Source organism: Propithecus coquereli, unplaced genomic scaffold (genome assembly GCF_000956105.1).
Source record: "Propithecus coquereli isolate 6110/MARCELLA unplaced genomic scaffold, Pcoq_1.0 Scaffold15, whole genome shotgun sequence".
NCBI lineage: Eukaryota > Metazoa > Chordata > Mammalia > Primates > Indriidae > Propithecus > Propithecus coquereli.
In genome coordinates this window covers 836,718-857,198 of record NW_012139413.1, presented here as the reverse complement: position 1 = coordinate 857,198, position 20,481 = coordinate 836,718, and the positions used below count along the sequence as shown (strand labels likewise).

The 20,481-nt window shown below is 34.5% G+C and overlaps 1 protein-coding gene and 1 pseudogene across 1 annotated transcript in view; one reads left to right on the top strand and one right to left on the bottom strand.

Annotated features, from left to right (window-relative positions):
• ZBBX (zinc finger, B-box domain containing) overlaps positions 1-20,481 on the top strand; it is a 114,431-nt gene that overhangs the window by 42,059 nt on the left and 51,891 nt on the right. The window contains exons 7-11 of the mRNA XM_012640159.1: positions 2,030-2,188; positions 7,440-7,614; positions 11,747-11,867; positions 18,933-19,042; positions 19,433-19,533. Of these exons, the coding sequence (XP_012495613.1) occupies positions 2,030-2,188; positions 7,440-7,614; positions 11,747-11,867; positions 18,933-19,042; positions 19,433-19,533 (666 nt within the window). The remainder of the gene's footprint in view (positions 1-2,029; positions 2,189-7,439; positions 7,615-11,746; positions 11,868-18,932; positions 19,043-19,432; positions 19,534-20,481) is intronic.
• Positions 14,420-15,677, bottom strand: LOC105806921 (annotated as a pseudogene).

Sequence of the window (20,481 nt, the reverse complement as noted above, 5' to 3'; positions counted from 1 at the left end):
ATATGGAACTCCATTTTATCAGTTATCCGTGATGTTTATCTTATTTTTACCAGTAAATTTAACTTAAGAAAAAATCATTTCAGAGTCTATTAATATGGTACCTAAAAATGTTATAAAAATTATTGATACATTAATAGCAGGATTCATTTTAAGACAGGAATACATTTTGTTTTATGTTACTTAACATATGTTAATATTTAAACGGTAATTCTATCCTGATAATTCTATATAAAATTAATACTATTGCTTCTGATATTTTATAAACATAAAATGAAAACCAGACATTGTAAGTGCCTTTGAAATCTACAGACCTTATTCTAGGAAATTTAAAATCTGGCTTAGTTTGGCTTTCTTTGTTTCAAAAATATTGGTAAAACTACAGATATTCTACCAAAAAAGGAACATTACCATTAGCTTGAATTTCTTTTAAAAATAAAAGGACTCCATAGCTCTGTATAGGCATTTTGATAAACATTGGAAAAATTTGGAGCAGATACAGGTTTGTATACAGACAGCAATATATGTGCATAGGTCACATTTGTCATTTTTCATAGGTAATTTATTAATTCAGTGTGAAATAACACTAGTTAATTTGATGTTCACTGATGTATTCCAGGACCAGACTGCAATGAATCTTAATAGATTTAGAAAAGGTCGTAACTGAAAAGTTTTCATGTAATCTTAGCTATTTAAATTGGTAACTAGACAAAAATTTAAAAATAGGAGTATTTTCATGGGAGAATATAAAATAATTATTTCTGATCCTTGCTGAATTTTTCCTGTCTTGAGGACATTTGCTAGGAAGTAAGACCTACTTCCTGTCTTCCTAATGCCAGGTTCTCATAGAGCCTCTGAAGATCCTGAATCTTCCCCCTGGAGTTTAGTTCAGGCTTAGATGGGATCCAGAATCCTGCAGAGTCCTTGGGCAGGTTGGGTAGCTGCCCACAGAAAACCCTTTAGACAATAGGACTTTCCCAACATTTGCCTGCTCCTTGTCAGTCACTCTAATTGCAGGTGGAAAGTTATTTTTAAAATTCCCTTTTCTCAATTATTTTTTCTAATTCTGTAACTCTTGTCCTTTTTCCTTAAACACCTTATTTTTACCATTTGCTATTTTCCAGATACTGTGGTAGCCATACAAAGTTTTAAAAACATGGTTTTTTCCTTTTGTGAACTTATGTGGTATGATGGGATAGACAGACACCAAAAGGTGACGTAAGATCAATATAGTAAGGACTATTAGAGATGCACTAGGGATATTAAGGGGGTAAAGAGTGTGGATACCTCACATGGTTAAGGGGGTGGTGGATTGTGTGGGGAAGGGTTCTTAGACCTTTGGAAGTAACTTAAGATGAATCCAGAAGCAGAAGTAAAAGTCTGCCAGGCACAGATGATGCTAGAGTGGGGAAGGCCTTCCTGGTAAGTGAACCTCATGAGTAAAGGCGTGAAATGAAGCACAACTTGGAGTTTACTAGGTAGCTACAAATAAAGGCACTTCCTGATGTGCACTTTTGAATAGTTAATACTTTCTAAAGATGTTTTATCACCAAGGAATACTCATTACAGCTTATTCAGGCTCCTACTAGATTCACTATATTTAGTTCTTTAGCCATTATGTGCACAAAACAACACACCATGAGTCATGAGAGTTATATATACCTGGGGTCACTTCTCAGCTCTGTCCCCCACTCACCATGTGACTAAGGGCAAGTAATTTAAACTCTCTGAGCTGTAGTTTCTTTATCCCTAAAACAGAGGTAAAAATAGTTGTTTTAGAGTTGCCTCGAGGATTAAATAACATAATGGTTTTAAGATGGTTAGGATAGCATGGACCCAAACTAGTCCCCTCAGTAGATGGCAGCTGTCACTATTATATTAATTGATACAAGTATCAATTTCTTTTTAAACATTAAATAAAATTTATTGAATTTTAGGAATCATAGAACAATTAAAATATGATTTCATGTATATGAATTGCTTAAACTGACATACTAGGTTCTTTGGTCATATTTTGTTCCTTTTTTAATAGGCAAAATCTCAAATATTATCCAGTGTATTGGATATTGCCCATCAGTTTATAAAGGAAGTTAATCCAGATGAACCCAAAAGGGAGAATAATTCTACAAAAGAAACCAGCAAAAGTCAGCATAAACCAAAATCTCCACTTCTGCAGGGGAGCAGCTCTGAGGTAAACTGAGGAAAATACAGTAGACATTTTGTGTCATACGTGATCATGGCAAATGTCATTCGTGTACGTAACTAGAGCTATAGAGTTTTGCAGATTATTTTATCACATTGTTATTTAATAGGGATTTGAATTTTTTTTTTTACCAAATACACCATGACTATAAAAATCTTTTCAAGGAGATTGCTTTGGTTCCACTGAACACTGATCATTTTGAGGAATGATCTTTTGACCATTTGACTTTGAGCATTTTTACCATGTCAGGAATTGAGTAAGTATTTAGGGAAAACATTAAAACAAAAACAACAATGCAATACAGCAATTTTATATTAGTCAGGACTTCAAAAAGGCTAAAAATACAAAACCTTGCCAAGAGATCTAGATGACAGGCAGTTTCACAGTTATTTAAAACCAGATTGATACCAAATTCTGGCAGTTATTCAGATTGACTACTGACCCGATGATGTGCTGGATAAGCTTTTTATCAGCTCATGCCTGTGTTTTTGTAATAGACTTGTATTGATTCTTTAGCGAAAAACAAGCTTCGGCTTTTGATCTATGTTATAATCCTCATTCTTTTAGATGCCAATTGCCTTTTCCCTCCAGTTCAGAAACTATGAGTAACTTGGCCAAAGTCACATAGCTTATTACTTGGTGACAAAGTCTGGGTTGAACTTAAGTTGAACTTAAGTTTCCTGAGCTCCAAATCCATGCTCATAGAACATAGAAGAAAATGTGCTCTGTGCTAGTGGAACCTCTTTTCAGCAGGGAAACTATGCTTGAATTTTCCAGGACAGTCAGTGTATTTGCATGGGTTTGATTTTCTAATAGACCTCCCAAGGGTGTTTTGGAAAGAATCACTGAATGAGGTACAGCCTCATTATATAATAATAATGTATGGAAGACCAGACACTGCCTTAAATATTTTACATGTATTATTTCCTTTTGTCTCTTTTCTTAATTATTCCTTTTTTTCAAAAGAGAGAATAGTGGCAAAAAACAGTTTTTGTAAATTGTCCAGCATATCATTGATAATGGAACTTAGATTTGAGCTCACACCTCTGACTCCAAATTTCTTGCTTTTAACAACTACACAGAGGTAGTAGTTTTAAAGGTTTCTCCTTCATGCCTACCATTTTATCTAATTTATCCTATCAAAAATAAATCAGCAGCTAATTTTTATTGCACATCAAATACTAGGTGTTGTGCTTAATGCTTTACTTGCCTTATCTTATCCAATAATCACTGTGACCATATAAATTCTGTGCTATTATTACCCCCATTTAACCGATGAGAAAGGTGGCAAGAGGTTAAGTAACTAGTCCTACTAGAAAGCTATAAAGTGGACTCCTTTGTGCTTATAATCCTTACAATATATGCTTCCTCTTGTCTCCATAGGTAACTATGTATGCTGTATAGATCCCCCCACCTCTTATCTTAATTTAAAAGCCATTCATTCACTGGTTTCATCCAGAGGTGTGTATTAAAATCAACTGGAAAAACATTAAAGAAATACACATGACTGAATTCAGCATCTCTGTGAGTGAGGTCCAGGCATGTGTGGCTTTGTAACAACTCCTCAGTGATTCTGGTGAGTATTCGTAGTTGGGAGTCACTGCTATAGCCCTTCAGGTGTACACCTGTACACAGAGCACACACTGAAGAGATAACCCTCTCAAGGGCTCAGCATTCCTCTATGGAGAAGGGCATTGGTTCTCAAACCGTAATAAGCACCAGAAGCACTGGATGAGTTTGTTAAAAATGTGCATTCCTGGGTTGCCACCCAAATTTTGATTTCTTTTTTTTTTTTAATACCTGGATTAGGGCTTAGGAGTCTGATTTTTAATTAGCACTCCCAAGCAGTACTAATGGCTGGAAGAGTCAAAATCGTGTCAAAAACTGATATCTGTTTTATCACATTTTAGTGGATTTGAACTATTTTTAATGGATTCAAACCAATGCACATCTTTTTGTTGGAAAGAGGAGCAGTTCATGGAAGAGTTCATTTTAGTGGCTGAAACCTGGGTTTGAAATGCTGGCACTGGTTTTCTTATAGCTTTGTAACGCTGGGCAAATTACTTAGCGTTTTTGACCTCTGTTTTCTCCTCTGGAAAATGGTGATATTAAGACACATTTTACAGGGATATCCTGTGCTTAGTAATGAATGTATAGTGTTGGATTTCTATGTGCTCCTTCAAATTTCCTAGCTCCCTCAGAGTTGGGCAGGGTCATGTTGGGCTCTGAGTGAAAGTGATATATGACAGTTCTGAGCTGAAGCATTTAAGAGCTAATGTACAACCCTCTAGCTTTTTCTTACTCTGCCACAGCTATGTGGAAGCCAGATATTTCAATGGCATAACTCCAAGATGCAAATGTCTTACAACTCTGATTCATTGCTTGGAAGGGATCTGCCCTGGACAGCTGCTGAAAATACTGAATACTTCAACCATTTTGTATTAGCCACTGAGTTTTCAGTGCTTCTTCACAGTGCAGCATGCATACATAGACACACTGACATATTGTTTACTGGATACCTATAAGTACCTTCTCACCTACTCCTAAAGCTTATTGTCTTCAAACTAAATTCATCCCTTCTCTTCTAAAACCTACAAATGTTACTGTTGACAGCTCACTATTTTAGCTTTCCAAGCCAACAAAGGCAGTTATTTCCTATAGTTGTTTGTCTTCCTCCTCTGCACATGCGTTAAGTTATTGTATTAGTCTACTCAGGCTGCCATAACAAAATATTTTAGACTGAGTGGCCTAAACAACAGAGATTTATTTTCTCACAGTTCTATAAGCTTAAAGTCCCAGATCAAGGTGTTGGCAGATTTGGTTCCTGATGAGGGTTTTCTTCCTGGCCTCATTCTTGCTGCTTTCTTACATGGCCTTTCCTCTGTGCACACGTAGGGAGAGAGCCAGACAGACAGACACTGGGGGCTAGGGCTTTAACATGAATTTGGGGGGAGGCTCAATTCATTACATAACAGTTACTATGCCCCATGCAGTCTACCATCTAAAAACTTTCTTGAATGTTTAATCACTTATTCTATCCTTATTGCTATTCTAGATACTGCAATTAGCTATTCTGAAAGAACAAAACGTTTATAAGTGGAAAGTGCATTTCATTCTCTCCCCTTCTAGGGGTCAATTAACACTTCCAGTTTTGTATATATGTATTTCTTTACACAAATGTTAATATATTTTGCATACTGCTCTGAAAACATGCTTTTTATACTTAATCAATGTAGTTTTCATATCCATATAAGTACATTCTACAGCCTTCTCATTCTATGCAGTGGCTATAAAATACTCTATTTATTGGATGTGAAAGACTTTTAAAAATATATCTTCCACTGATCAACATTTATGCAGCTCTAATCTTTTTCCAGTACAAAATATAAAGTATAATTTTGAAAAATATTGTTTTGCATATATGTAAGTATACTGAGATGATAAAATCCTGAAATTCTTAGGTAAGATGATTATGTATTTATAATCTTGGTCAATATTGTCAAGTGGTTATAGCATTTTCATTGGTTTCCTTGGATTCAAACTGACTATTCCCTAATTTCTCTCTCTGCCACACTACTGTGTGGAACTTCTCAGTGGTTTTGCATTTCTCATAAGTTTAAGTCTGAGTTCCTCTATATGGCAAGGAGAACCCTTCACAGACTGTCACTGCTTGTCTTTCTACCATTTATGTTTTCTCATCCTCCGTTTTTTTGCTATATCAATGCAAACTACTTACAGTTCCTGCCACAATGTTGTTCTACTCCATGTCTTAGCATGTATATCTTTCCTTCTCTCTGGAATACTGCCCTTGCCACTTTTTGCTTATGGAATTCTTGCTTTATCTTTCAAAACCCAGTTCAGAAGTTACTTCCTCTGAGTGACACCTGCTCCCTGTGTCTGTTTCTGTCGGGGACTTATTAACCTGTGCTTCTGTTGTTAACAGCTAGCACAATGTCTAGTGTCTGACAGGTCCTCAGAATTTTTTTGCTTATTTTTAAAAATTTTCGTACACGTCTTTAACAACATGCTCTCAATTGTACTCTAACAATCTGCCTGTTCATTTTTCAATTAAAAGCTTAACATTGAGATTTCTACTCTTGTATCTAAAAGATAGCCATGGAGATTTAGCAATTTGATCAATGTAGATAATCCATATATGATAATTCAGCCATTGGTATGGTTTTTATTTTGCTTGAGTTTAATGTGGCTGTTTTCTCTGATTCACTGGATAACTGTCAAATACTACCTTTGCTTTCTTCTGTGTGTTCAGACTGAATTTATATTTTGCACTGAATTCTTCTGCCTCATCATCATTGAGAAGCATACAATATTTCATATGTACTGATGAACTTATTCATTCATTTTACTGACTTTTACCGAGCACTTAATTTGTGCCAGGCACTGCTCTTGGCACTAAGGAAAAAGACAAAATCTCTGATCTCATCATATTCTAATGGGGAGAGACAGGCAATAAACAAACATGTAGAATTAATTTATATAGAGGTAAGTAATGGGAAGAAAAAACAAATAAAAGATTATAAACTGGGGGAAAAAGGAGCCTATTATTTTTAGGATCATCAGTGAAGAACTAACTCTCTGAGTAAGTGGCATTTGAGCAAAGACTAAGAAGTGAGGAAAATGGAGAAAGTTCATTTCAGGCACTGGGTATTGCTAATACAAGTCCCCAAGGAGGGAATGTGCTTGATGGGTTCCCAGAACTACAGGAATGTGAGTTGAGCTGGAACAGGGTGAATGAAGGGGAGAATGGAAGGAGGTGAAGTAAAAGGCAAGAAAATATAAGGTTGTGTAGGGCCTTTTAGGTCTTGGTAGGAACTTGAGGTTTCACAGAAAGTCAACAGAGTTTTGAACGGGGAGTGACATGATCAGATTTACATTTTTAAAAAAACTACTCTTTCTGATGTGGTAAGGTTGCAGGGAGCAGGAGATTGGGGAAAGTAGAAAGGTTGGATACAAGGCTATTGCTTCTTTATAGCAGTAACACTGGTGAATAGCATAATGACAAGTCATCAGTCCCGTAGGCTCTCATTTTAATAATATCTGAAGAAACTATAATTGCCAATAGAGGTTTAAAGGAAACAGGAAAGCATATAAGTACAATTTAAAAACATTCTAAATTTAAAAATTTCTGATTCATAATGAGAAATAATTAGTCCTACCTGTATTTTAAGAAACAGGAAATTTAATAAAGCATGCTTAGATATCCTTTTAATTGGTTTAGGTAGAAATTACAACAACAAAAAAAGCAAAATGTACAAAACCAAGAGATAGGCTCTTGGGTGAAGGGTCATTCGATGAAGAAGCTTCTGCCCAGTCCTTTCAGGAAGCGTTAAGTCAGTGGAGAACCGGCAATCACGATGACAACGAGAAACAGAACTTACATGAAGCAAAACCAGGTATGGCTATTTTTATAACATGAATATTATAAAATGAAGCTCTCCATTCTCTGTGACTATATTAATAAATGCAGTGTTCAAAAACAATAAACATTGAGACAGCAGTTTGCTGTAACTCCTCAAAGGGGTATGCAGTGTATGGTGAATGGTTTAATACTTACAGACCCTGAATCGGGCACTAGGGCACTTGCACTTGTTTTCTGTGTAACCTCAGACTGTCAAATGAGAGGCTAACTGGATTATTTCAGCTCCCACTCTCTCAGCAGGAAATTTTTGTCAGAACAACTATTTCTTTTTTTAAGCTGTAATTGCAACACATGAAATGGGAGGGTCTGTGGGATAGAGAAATAAAGAATTTTGGTGGCTCACGCCTGTAATCCTAGCACTCTGGGAGGCTGAGGCGGGAGGATTGTTTGAGCTCAGGAGTTCGAGACCAGCCTAAGCAAGAGCGAGACCCCGTCTCTACTAAAAATAGAAAGAAATTAGCTGGACAACTAAAAATACATAGAAAAAATTAGCCGAGCATGGTGGCGCATGCCTGTAGTCCCAGCTATTCGGGAGGCTGAGACAGGAGGATCGCTTGAGCCCAGGAGTCTGTGGTTGCTGTGAGCTAGGCTGATGCTATGGCACTCTAGCCCCAAAATTTCAGGGTCAAAATTGATTTGTGTTTTTTTTTCTTTCTCTTTGAAGAGCTATTTTCAATTTTTTCTTGATGATTTTAACTCTCATACAATAGTCATTGAAGATCTAGATGACTGAAGTGTAGAGTGTCTTTGTTTTAAATTTCCTAGTATCTCTTGAGGAAAAGCATAAGTATTTAAGGTATTCAATTTATTAATTTTATTTCTTGGACTCTTGTGTCTTCCAATTGCTTTTCATTGAATATAAAATGCTAGATAAGAAATTTCAGTAATGTATCTTACTTGACAGAGGCATCCAATTTTACTATTTTTACTTCATTCTTTTCCAGTGAAGCAACTCTCCTTATCATTCCTCTTTTATTTATTACATAGTATAATTTCCGATGTCAAAGTACCTACCATCTTCCCAATTATAAGTGGATTTTTACTGAATGCTCTCTCCTTTAAATATTTTTTCCTACATTTATTCATGCTATACATCAATTTCATTAATAGTTCCAAGACTCTGTATGCTCGCTTCTTAGTAGTATGTACCTTTAGTACGTACCTCATCTCTCATTGACTTTTTGTTATGTTATGTGCTTTATACTTGTAATTTCATATTCTAATGTATTTCTTTTATTTTTCAACCCTGAAAAATACTAAATATTCTATAGAAATATCCTCTTAATTGTCTACTTTGAAAGGCATAGTATTTAAAATAATATTAATGCTGAGTTGAAAAATCGCTAGATCGGAAGTCCAAAACTATTTTAAAAATTTGTTTTTCATAATGGGAATAGCTATATGATAAAAATAATATGATGATTATTTTAAATGACTTAACTATAACAAAAAGTTACCAAGAAGAAAGCAAAAATAGCCCAATCCTACCTTCTAGAGATAACCAATATTAACATTTTGGTACACGTTTTTCAGTAAATATAGTTGAGCACACACACAGGAGAAAAAATTAGCCAACACTGGGTATGCTCTTAGTTAACTTTCATTTTCACTGAGAGTCTGTCATGGACAACCTCCCTTCTAAATACAGATATACATCATCATTTGTAATTGTTACCTGGTATTTTGTATGTCATGACTTAATCGGACCTTTGTTGGTGGATATTTTATTTTTAATTTTCAGTATTATAAAAGAAGTTATAATGGCCATCTTAGCTGTTTGTGGACTTACACAATTACCTTAAAATACATTTCTAAATATAGAAATGTTATCTCAGTGGCAACTTTTTTTATTAAAATTTTGATAAATTTATCGGATTGTCCTTTAAAAAGATCACTGTCAGTTACTCTCACTGTTAGTGTATAAGATGACTATTTCCCCATATTATCTAATTCTTTAGAATTAGAATTGTGCTGCTATAAATATTCAAGTGCACCACAAAACATGCCTCAACAAATTAAAAAAAAAAAACTAGAAATTATGTCATATATTTTCTCAGACCACAGTGGAATAAAATTAGAAATCAATTCCAACAGAAACATTCAACTCTAGGAGTGGAATAGCTAGGTCATAGGGTGTGCATATCCTCAACTGTACTAGATAAAGCTGAATTATTTACTAAAGAATTTGTATTCCCAGCTGCAGCGTATAAGAATTTTGGTTGTTTTCTGTTATCAGTAACACTTAATATTGTCAGATTTAAAAATTCTTGCTGGTCTGATAGAGATGAATTTGTCTACTTCTTATTACAAATGACATTCAGCATCTTTTCATATGAAATAATTCAGCTTTATCTAAATAATTCAGCTTTATCTAGTACAGTTGAGGATATGCACACCCTATGACCCAGCTCCTAGATATAGACATTTCTAGAAATGTGTGCACGTGTGTACAAGGGGATCTGTACAGGAAAATTCATGTCAGCATCATTTGACATGTGAAAAATGGGAAACAATACCTACTCAGCAGTAGATTGTTTAATTTTAATGAGTTGAGCCACTGGCTCAAGTTGGCTTAATTTCAGCCACTGGATTCCTGACTGTTCTTCAGACACTTCAAGTATATACATCTTAGGACTTTTGCACTGTGTATTAGGGAAAATATCCACAATTCCATCAATACAAGTGATAGAGAATCTTACACAAATTCTCACAGAAGTTAGCTAGTGAACCATGAAACAAGAGAGCAAATCGAAACCTAAGTTACTTAGCTTACGTGGCGTTTTTCCAGGGAGCCATGACTTGTAAACCCATATATTCTAGATTTGTTTACTATAAGCAATTCTAAACAAGGGCTATCATATTAAATATACTATATAGCTAAAGATTCTCCTCCTAGTGAATATTACTAATTTATTTGCCAGGAGGTCTAATTATCACAGGCAAATTAACCCAGGTCACCTCCCATCTTTATTCCTGGGAACGAGCCATTGGTAATGGGAGAAAAGTGAATCACATGCCAGCTGCTTTAACTCCTTCCTCCCCATCATCCTTCTAGGTTTGGGGGTTATATTTCAAATGCAGTGGCTCTTCTCTATGACCTAGACAGAAAACCAAAGTGAGCCTCTCATTTTTTTTTTTCATTTTCTTTCAGCTCCTTGTCAAAAAATCTTTTGTTTTACAGTAGAAAGGGGGACTCATACTGGTGACATCTCCTTTTTCTCATGACTTGCTCATGTCCGTTACTTCTGCTCTTTCAGTTTAATGGATTCTAGTTGGTGTTTCTCAGAAGTTCTTTCTTTGCTTTTTTACCCTTTGACAAGAATGCAAGTGGGATGGCGTACATCTTTTGGTTTGTTTTAATAGCCAGCCTGTGGCTGTTTCTGGAAGAAAATCATTAAAGTCTACAGTATGAGATTAGCACACCCTTTAGCTTTGTAATTTAGAAAATATGTTTTTTTCCCATCTTTACTACTTCTCTTTCTTCTCCTACATTTTCTCCTCTATGCTGTTCAGTTTGGAGAGAGGGGCCATATATGGGAGGGTGGAGAGACTAGAAATCCTGAATTTATTCTGCTTTCTTTCCCAGAAATCTTCATCAGTTTTAAATATCTCTGAATAGTGATTTTAATTTAGTAGTACTTAAGAAATATCTTAAGCATTTGGAAGTAAATTATTATGTAGATATAAATTTATGAGGATAGTTGTCACCTTTAGGTGTCATTTGAATTATTTTCTGTTTCTCATAATGAGTAAACATTGTTGTCAGTGGCTATAATACTTTATGTATGTGTATATTATACCTTTACATTTGTGTGTGTATAGAATGTACACTGAATCTGTTTGTATTTATTTTCCTCATTTAAAAGAATTAGTTGCTTTAAAACACCTTGTGAATCATAAGATCCTTTAAAGGGATTATTGAAGAAGCTGAAGAAGCATTTCATAAATCACCAATATTTAACATTTTGACATTATTTAAATTTTAACCTATTAATTATATAAATATCAAAGCACTTATCCCTCAAAAATGTTGAGTTCTGTATCTTGAGAGAAGATATATATAAACTTGGTTACATTAATTATGCACATTGTGTTTATTTTTATAGACCCATTGGAAGAATGTGAAGTACAGACTGATCTGAAAATTTGGAGAGAACCACTTAATATTGAGTTTAAAGAAAATAGTCTATGCTACATGGAAAAATTATGGCTTAAAAAACATAGGAGGTATTTTCTGAATTTTTATTATTATTAGGAAATATAAAAGTTATTTATGTTTTTTTCTTGTGACATGTCTTTCTGTAACAATTTTATATGTATGTTTCATATTTGCATAAATAATTTTAAAGCAATATTAAATAGCTATGAAGCTTCTACTGTCCTAATAAGAATTTTAATTCCATTTAAGTGTATGATGCATCATTAATTTAGAGTTTGCCTTGAGAAATGGAAATGTGTATATGGAGAAAAGGGACAAATACAGTGTAGAATAACAACAAAAAGAATGTGATAAATGGAAGATTACTTTGAAGAGGTATTGCTGTCAGGATTTTTACATTAGCATAAACACTTGAGGCTATAATTTTCAGAATTGCTTTTAAGTTAAGTAGACATTTAATATTATAATTTTATTAATAACGAAACATATTTTATCCAAATACTATATCATTAGATGCTATCACCTAAAACCGTGACAAAATACAGATTTTTTTTTAGTAGGTCTGAAGTGAGGCCTGAGATTCTGCATTTCTGAATTTCTAATGGCTCCCAGGTGATACTGGTGTGCATGATGCTGGTCTCTGGCCTCATATTGAGGAGCAAGGTGATGGAAGAACTCTCTAGAATGCACCTGAGCAGTGGTGATCAAGACCTTACTTGACCTTCAATCATACAAAACCATCTCCTAAGGTGGCCCATTCCATCTTCGGAATATTAAGCCTGTTATATAATATTTCCTATTGAGCCCTAGTCTGTTTCCAGCTAGTTTCTAAACTTGGTCCTAATTGTACCCATTAAGCCCCTAGAGAGCAAATCTGATTTCTCCGCTCTGTGGGATCTCTTCAGATTTTTGAAATCAGCTCTCATATCTCCCTTGATGCTTCTGTTTGATAGGTTAGTATCTGTACTGCACCACCACCCCCCTTCCTTCAACTGTTTTAAATGTTGAAAATTTTTTTTCATTTAATTATTTTTGTTTTGAAATAAGACATAGAGAAGAGTTGCAAAACAGTAAAAAATTTACCCACTCAATTTTCCCTAATGGTAACATCTTACCTAAATACAGGCGTTTATCAAAACCAAGGAATTGACATAGACACAATATTATTGACTAAACTATAAATTTTATTTGGATTTTATTGGTGTTTCCAAAAACATCCTTAACCTGTTCCAGGATCCAATACAGGGTCTCACATTGCATTTTTTGTCGTATCTCCGTATCCATTACAGTTCTTCAGTCTTTCCCTGTTTTTCATGACCTTAACACGTTTGAAAAGTACCTGCCAGATGTTTAATAGAATGCACTCAATTGGGCCTGTCTGATGTTTTTCGTAATTAAATTGAGGTTGTACACTTTGAGGAAGAATACCACAGAGAGAATGTGTCCTTCTCAGTGTCTGATATTCTGGGGTCATGATGTCAATATATCTTATTACTGGTGATGTTTAACCTTGATCACATGCTTAAAGTGATGCTCACTAAGTTTCTCCACTGTAAAATCATTGCTTTCACTTTACAGTTAATAAATACGTTAGAGGAAGCATTTTGAGATGATGTAAATATTGTTTTCCCTTAAACTTGCACCTCCTGATTCTAGCACTCATGAGTGGATTTTGCCTGCCTCAGTTATTACTCTGCTACTCTATTAGTGATTTCCTATTTCCTTTGGTCTGTCTTCATTTATTAACTGGAATTCTTCTTCAAGAAAGTATTCCTTCTCTCACTTTTATTTGTTTGTTCAATTGTTTATTTATGTGGACTCATGGATATTTATTTTATTTTGGGGATTAATATCTAATATTGCTATTTATTTTGTGACTCATATTGTTCCTGCTTTGGCCATTGGAGGCGCTCTCAGGTTGACTCCTCCATCCTTTTGACATATCCTCATTTTTTTTTGTTTTTGGTTAGTTTGCTTTGAACATCTCTTTATTCTTTTGGTATTCTAGATGTATTTTCCCTGCCTCGGCCCAGGAATCCATTTCTCCAAAGAATACTGATTCCTTTTATTGGAGAATGATGTTTGGAAACCAAAATCGGGACTGTACGTGTGCTCATTGCTATTCAGGTGTCACAGATTGCAGGCCTTCTCAGAGGACAGAGCTAGGAAATACACACGCATACACACACACTAACCCAGTATACACACACTTCTAAATTTATTTCTGTACCTATCTATCTGGATATCTATTGAAGTAACATGAGTTCACACTGATACTTCTGACTCCAAACCAACATCATGTGGTTTATTTAGCATTTTCCATTTCCTTGCTTGAAATTTCTTCCACCTACAGTGAGAAATACGGCTTTCATTATCTGTATTTATTAATTAATTAACCCTAATATATACATAAAGTAGTTCCAGAATGACTAACATTACTGTGTGATAGATTGCAATGGTTACTTTTTTCATTCAAACATACATTTATTTAGAATGAATCACTAACAGCATGATGATAAACTGTTACTCACAAAACTGTACCAAGAAGTGCACAATCTTTAAAATGTGTCATTTTGCATGAGTAATTTAAATATAGTATTATTATTATTAGGTACTAGAGTCAAAGACAACATTTAGATTCTGCAGCTTTAAGATCAATCTTCTTATGTGAGAAATCATTAACAAAACCTTCAACAAATTTCCAGGTCTTACTTTTTTTTTTTTTTTTTTTTTTGAGAAAGAGTCTTGCTCTGTAGTCCTGGATAGAATGCAGTCATGTCATCATAGGTCCATGCAACCTCAAACTCCTAAGCTCAAGCGATCCTCCTGCTTCAGCCTCCCGAGTAGCTGGGACTGCAGGCATGTGCCATGACGCCCAGCTAATTTTTCTATTTTTAGTAGAGATGGGGTCTTGCTCTTGCTCAGGCTGGTCGTGAACTCCTAAACTCAAGCAATCCTCCCACCTTGGCCTCCATGAGTATTAGGATTACAGGCGTGAACCACCATGCTAGGCCTTATTCTGATTACAACAAGGAATGAATAGAGCAGATCATTGAGAATACCATAGAGGTTGCCATCAGAGGTAATGCCTGTGGCCATAAACTCTCCTTCTGGTGTTCCAAGGCAGATGTCACTGACGTGATCAGAGACGGCTTTTGCAGCAGACATTGCACTGGATAGATTTTGAGACTTGATGACAGCAGTACCACATTGCTACATAGTTGTGATGAATTCTCCCATGAGCCAGCTGTCATCTTTGAGAGCTTCATAAACAACAACTTCCTTTCCTTGCTGTTTCACCTTGCCAAGGGAGACATCTAGATACTGATTTGAAGAATGCTTTCCCCAGATAGTGGCATTCTTTACATTATTAGCAGTCATACCAAGTTTAAGAGCAATTAGAACTTTAGCTCAATTGTGATCCAAACTAGTCAAGCAACTGAAGTTCTCCTTGGGGATGGATGGAACTGACTTGGAGGCAGTTGGGCAGTTGATACTGGCTGGGTTACCCACAATAATAACTTCTAAGCTTCACCCTAGCATTCGAAGATTTTCACATTTGCTTTCAGTAAATCTTTCCTCTCCACGCCTTCCGGTCTTGGCATGGAGCACACAAGAATCACCACATCCAGATTTTTGAAGGCAAGTTCTTCTTTATCTGTTGTAATGACATCTTTTAGGTGGGAAAGAGAACAGTCTTGCAGTTCCACTAGGATAGCATCCAGGAACTCCATCATGAGGGTGATATCCAATAGTACAAGAATTATAGGCTGGTGTTGGTCTTTACCAAAGACAGATACATTTTCAATACTGTATAGCAGTGAATATACAATTTGACTAGCTCCTCCAGTCATAAGGACTCTAATTGGTTGAGACATGATTGGGAGCTGCACAATTTAAGCACCTGCAAAATGAGCCTCAGGGAGTCAGGACACCTCTCACAATGGTTATTTTTTAATGGTAATCATTTTTTTGAGTTAATGTTTTACGTCTTGATTATACATGCCAATGTAGGGCAATCCATTTGCAATCATAAGCATCTGATGTGTTTTTGATACTGTGCTTCAGAAATGTTTCCAATGTTGATAACCATGACGACAATTTTGACTTTACTTTTGTCTATTGTGTTTTAAATAATCTTATAAATATATGTTCTATTGCATTTTTAAAATTTCTTTTCTGATTTGGATTTTACCTGCAACCAGTATGTGTTAATAGATCTCTATTCCCCCATATTTATTTAGGTATAATTGACAAATAAAAGTTGTATATATTTAAGGTGTACAATGTGGTGTTTGATATACATAGACATTGTGCAATAATTACCCCATCAAGATAATTAACATACGCATCACCTCACATGGTTATTATTTTTTTGTGTGTGTGGTGAGAACATGTAAGATCTACTAGCTATAGTCATTATGTTGTACTAATATATTAGATCTCTGGAAGTTATTCATCCTGCATAACTGAAACTTTTGTGCCCTTTGACCAACATTTTCCTATTTCCTGCAACCCCTATCCCCTGGCAACCACCATTATATTCTCTGCTTTTGAGTTCAACTTTTTTAGATTTTACATGTCAGTGAGATCATACAGTATTTTTCTTTTTGTGTCTGGCTTAGTACAGTTAGCATAACGTCCTTCAAATGATGGAAACAACCTAAGTGTTCATCAATATATGAATAAAAATATTATATATGTGTGTATATATATATATATGTGATAGAATATTATTCAGCCATAAAAAAGGAGGAAATCTGCCATTTGTGATGTGATAGTATTGATAGATCTTAATAGCAACATCTCCAGTGGATCTTTTATATTTAAAAAATCTTCATGAAACAATACAGAAGATTTGGAGTGAGTGTTTTAAGGGCGGATGTTAACAATTAGCTGGTAATCAGACTCCAATTCCACCAATCATTTAATTGCATGTAATCCTCAATTCTAGCTGATTATCAGAAGCAATTTTTATACTACTGAGAGTGGGTATGAGATTCAGCATCGAAAAAAAAAATCTTGCCTGGCCATTCTGATGCAAATAGCCTAACATTGATTCATAGAAGAGATTTAAAACCACGCATTACACGTTTACCCAACTGAATTGGTCAATGCTGAATATATATTTGCTAAATTTTAAAAAGCGAAAATATGGTGAGGTTATACTACTCTAAAAGATATTTCATCTTTTATTCATGTGCCAAGATGTTTTTTAAAAAACACTGCTTGTTTTTTTTTGCTGATTTATTTGAGTACTTTTTAGATCCTGGATATAGCCCTTTATCAGATGTATAGATTGTGAATATTTTCTCCCATTCTGTAGGTTATTTGCTCTGCTGATTATTTCCTTACCTGTGCAGAAGTTTTTTAATTTAATCAAGTCCCATTTATTTATTTTTGTCACTGTTGTGTTTGCCATTGGGGTCTTTTTCATAAATTCTCACTACTGGGTATCTACCCAAAGGAAAAGAAGTCTTTTTATCAAAAAGACACCTGCACTCAAATGTTTATTGTAGCACAATTCAAAATTGCAAAGATGTGGAATCAACCCAAGTGCCCATCAAATCATGAGTGGATTGACAAAATGTGGTATATGCTTACCATGGTGTAAGCAAAGAAAGAAAGAAAGAAAAAAAAATGATGCCAGGGTTCCAATAACCAGAAGCCAGACTTAGTTCACTAACTACTTGTTTGTTCATGGGAAAATCACTTAAATATTCTTGGCCCAAGTTTTCTCATTTGTAAAATGTTGGGCTTAAAATAAACTTTTTATAAGACCAGATAAGCTCCAATACTTCATTATCTCAATTATATAAGTCTTTGGTTCAGAGCCTTTACTCATAAAATTAGAGAATTTTTCACTTTATAAAGAAGGAGTATCTGAATAAAAGTATATTTATATGTGTATGATGAAATTTAATTCAGTAGACCCATGTCAGACTGAAAAGAGGTTTCTCGTGTCCTGATGCCAGTTTATCTTTGACCATATACTCTTTATTATTTTTATCTATAATTTCATTAACATCAAATTTTTTAAGATACAAAGTTAAATAATACATAAATATTTTATAGTCTTCTGCTATATATATTATATATATTGGGAAAATGGGCATAATCACAGACTACTAGAAGATTATCAGATTTTTAGAGCATTTGCAAGTTGCAGAAAAGGCAATATAAATTAAGAACATAGTTAAGAATCTGGGCTCGGGGAAACAGACTGCTTGCATTCAAATTCCTCTTCTGCATTCAGCACCTGATTGACTGAACAATTTGGTTCTCTGCCTTGTGTTTAAATTTCATTAACTATAAAATTAAGATAATATTAGTGCCTATTTAATACCTATTAAAATTTAATGTGCCAAAATTAGCAAGAACAGAGCCTGGTACATTTTAAGTTTTGTATCAGTGTTAACTACAAATAGCATCAAGAAGGCTCTGCCTTTCACATGGGAACTTCATGAGCTTGCATGGTCTAGAAGGACTGTGCAGCTGCCTATATCCTTGGCTAAACAGTGACCTCTCTCCCCAGTGATCTGGGAATATCCTCTGGAACCAGATATATACTCTCAATCTTTGAGAATTCCTGGGCTTCAGTGCCTTTCATATGAAATGGGCTGCATCAATCCTCATTGTTAATTATGTAATAGATGCCACGGCCAGAACACCTCACATTCATATTGTAGGAACCTATTTTATCCCCCTGCTGGTGTGGTGAAAGTCTAGACAAATGCCCTCAGGTTCCCTTGGAACTCATTGACAAAATGCCAAGACTGTGAGATAAAACTCACATTCATAAATTAGCTTTTTAAATAGAATGGTATGTTTTATGGACCCCATGTGGCTTCTGAGAGAACACTGACTTCTATCATAACTTTGATTTTCATCTTAAACAAAAAGCAGTAGGATATGCAATTTTAAAATGTGTGATGTCGAGTTGATTTACAAAGTTTTTTTTAGTACATTAAGATTCTGTTATACAATTACACTTGTCTTCTTTGAATTAAAGGTAAAGTTAAGGTTTCATCATTAATTTTGTATACTCATTTGATAAATAAATCAAGATCTTGTCTAGGAAAGTTTCAGATAATGTATTTTTGTCTTTTAATTGCTTCTTTCTTATTTTGTAGAACTCCACAAGAGCAACTTCTTAACATGCTACCGGATACATTTATACATCCATGTAAAATCACTAATGAGGCACAGCGTTCTCAAAATGAAAATGATGAAGATAGTGATGGTTAGTTCAGACTCGATTAGATATTTTTAAAATTTATTATTTCAAATTATATACACTAAGCATTAAGAAGCGTCTGCTTTTGCTTTTCTTTAATATATCATTCTCAATTGCACTATGTAATTCTTTATTTCCAGATCAAAAATCATGCACACTCACTTCTTCCCGTTCTTTAGATTTACACTGCCTTAATTTAAATATTAATAGTGTCATTTAAAAATTGAATGCTAAGAAAATGTGTATTTCATTTGGCCTAGGAAAATTGACAATGTTTATCTTTGTGTAGACGCACAGAACACCATCTTTTTATTGTTGGTTATGTAAGTTGAAGAAAGGAAATTATCAAGTAAGATATATTCTTTGATGATAATATTTTTAAATCTTATTTCCTAGGTGAAGAGATCAACGTACAACATCCAGATCCTTTTCTGACAGTTGAAGAATTAAACATAGAGAGACCTGAACCATCTCTAAAGATAGTCGAACTGGATGATGTGAGTGCATAATGACCATTCACATACCTTAACAAACAGGAAATTCATAACAGTTAGTTACATCTACATATTATTTCTACAATATTTTTTTCATAACTCAATATAGTTTAGTAGGAAATTTACCTGTGAATTTAAATATGCTGATAAGAGTAAAACAGAATATTATATTTTGTAGAGAATAAATTTGTGAGCTGAACTGGTATTGTCATTTTTTTTTCTTTTGGAAGCATGCAGTATGGGAGGTGAGAAGGCATCTCACTATTTTAACTTATAGCAATGTAATCTGGTGTTTTGTTAGTTTAGTTTTTCATGTTATCAGGCTTTTTAGCAAAGATCAGTCCCTTTTGTTACGTGGTATCTATTTTATAAAATTTAAGTGAAAACTTAGTTTCTTGAATGTCATTTAATATTATTTTCTGTTTAAAGGAAGAAATAGTATTTAATATTTAAGAGGTTTAGTATAATGATAACTTGAACAAAAACCTCTAGAAGACACCAATGTAATCAGTTAGGGCCAGAGCTAGTCAGAGCTGAAGCTCCATCCTGAAGGTTTAGGGTATAACAGACTCTGCATTTCTGACTTCTTAGTCATCTCATAGCTGAATGTACCATTTGTCCTAGGTATTGCTCTTACTGTGGCTGTCACAGAAAAAGACTAGAATAGACAAAGTATCTCTAGAAATACTTCTTTCTTCTTTAGATTGATAGGTTGATAGCTTCCGCTTTTTTTTTTCTTTTGCCTAGCAACACTTTTATTTCTCTTCTGGATAAATTTCAGGTATTGGACAAATACACACACATGTGTGTGAGTGTGTGTGCTATTCATTAAATTGTTGATACATAGAGGAGTAAGCTTATGATGTACCAGTCAGAGAACTAAAAACTCCTTAGTCACTAATCTACTTGGCAGTTAGTACTTACCTTGTTAAATATAAGTTATTATTGTTG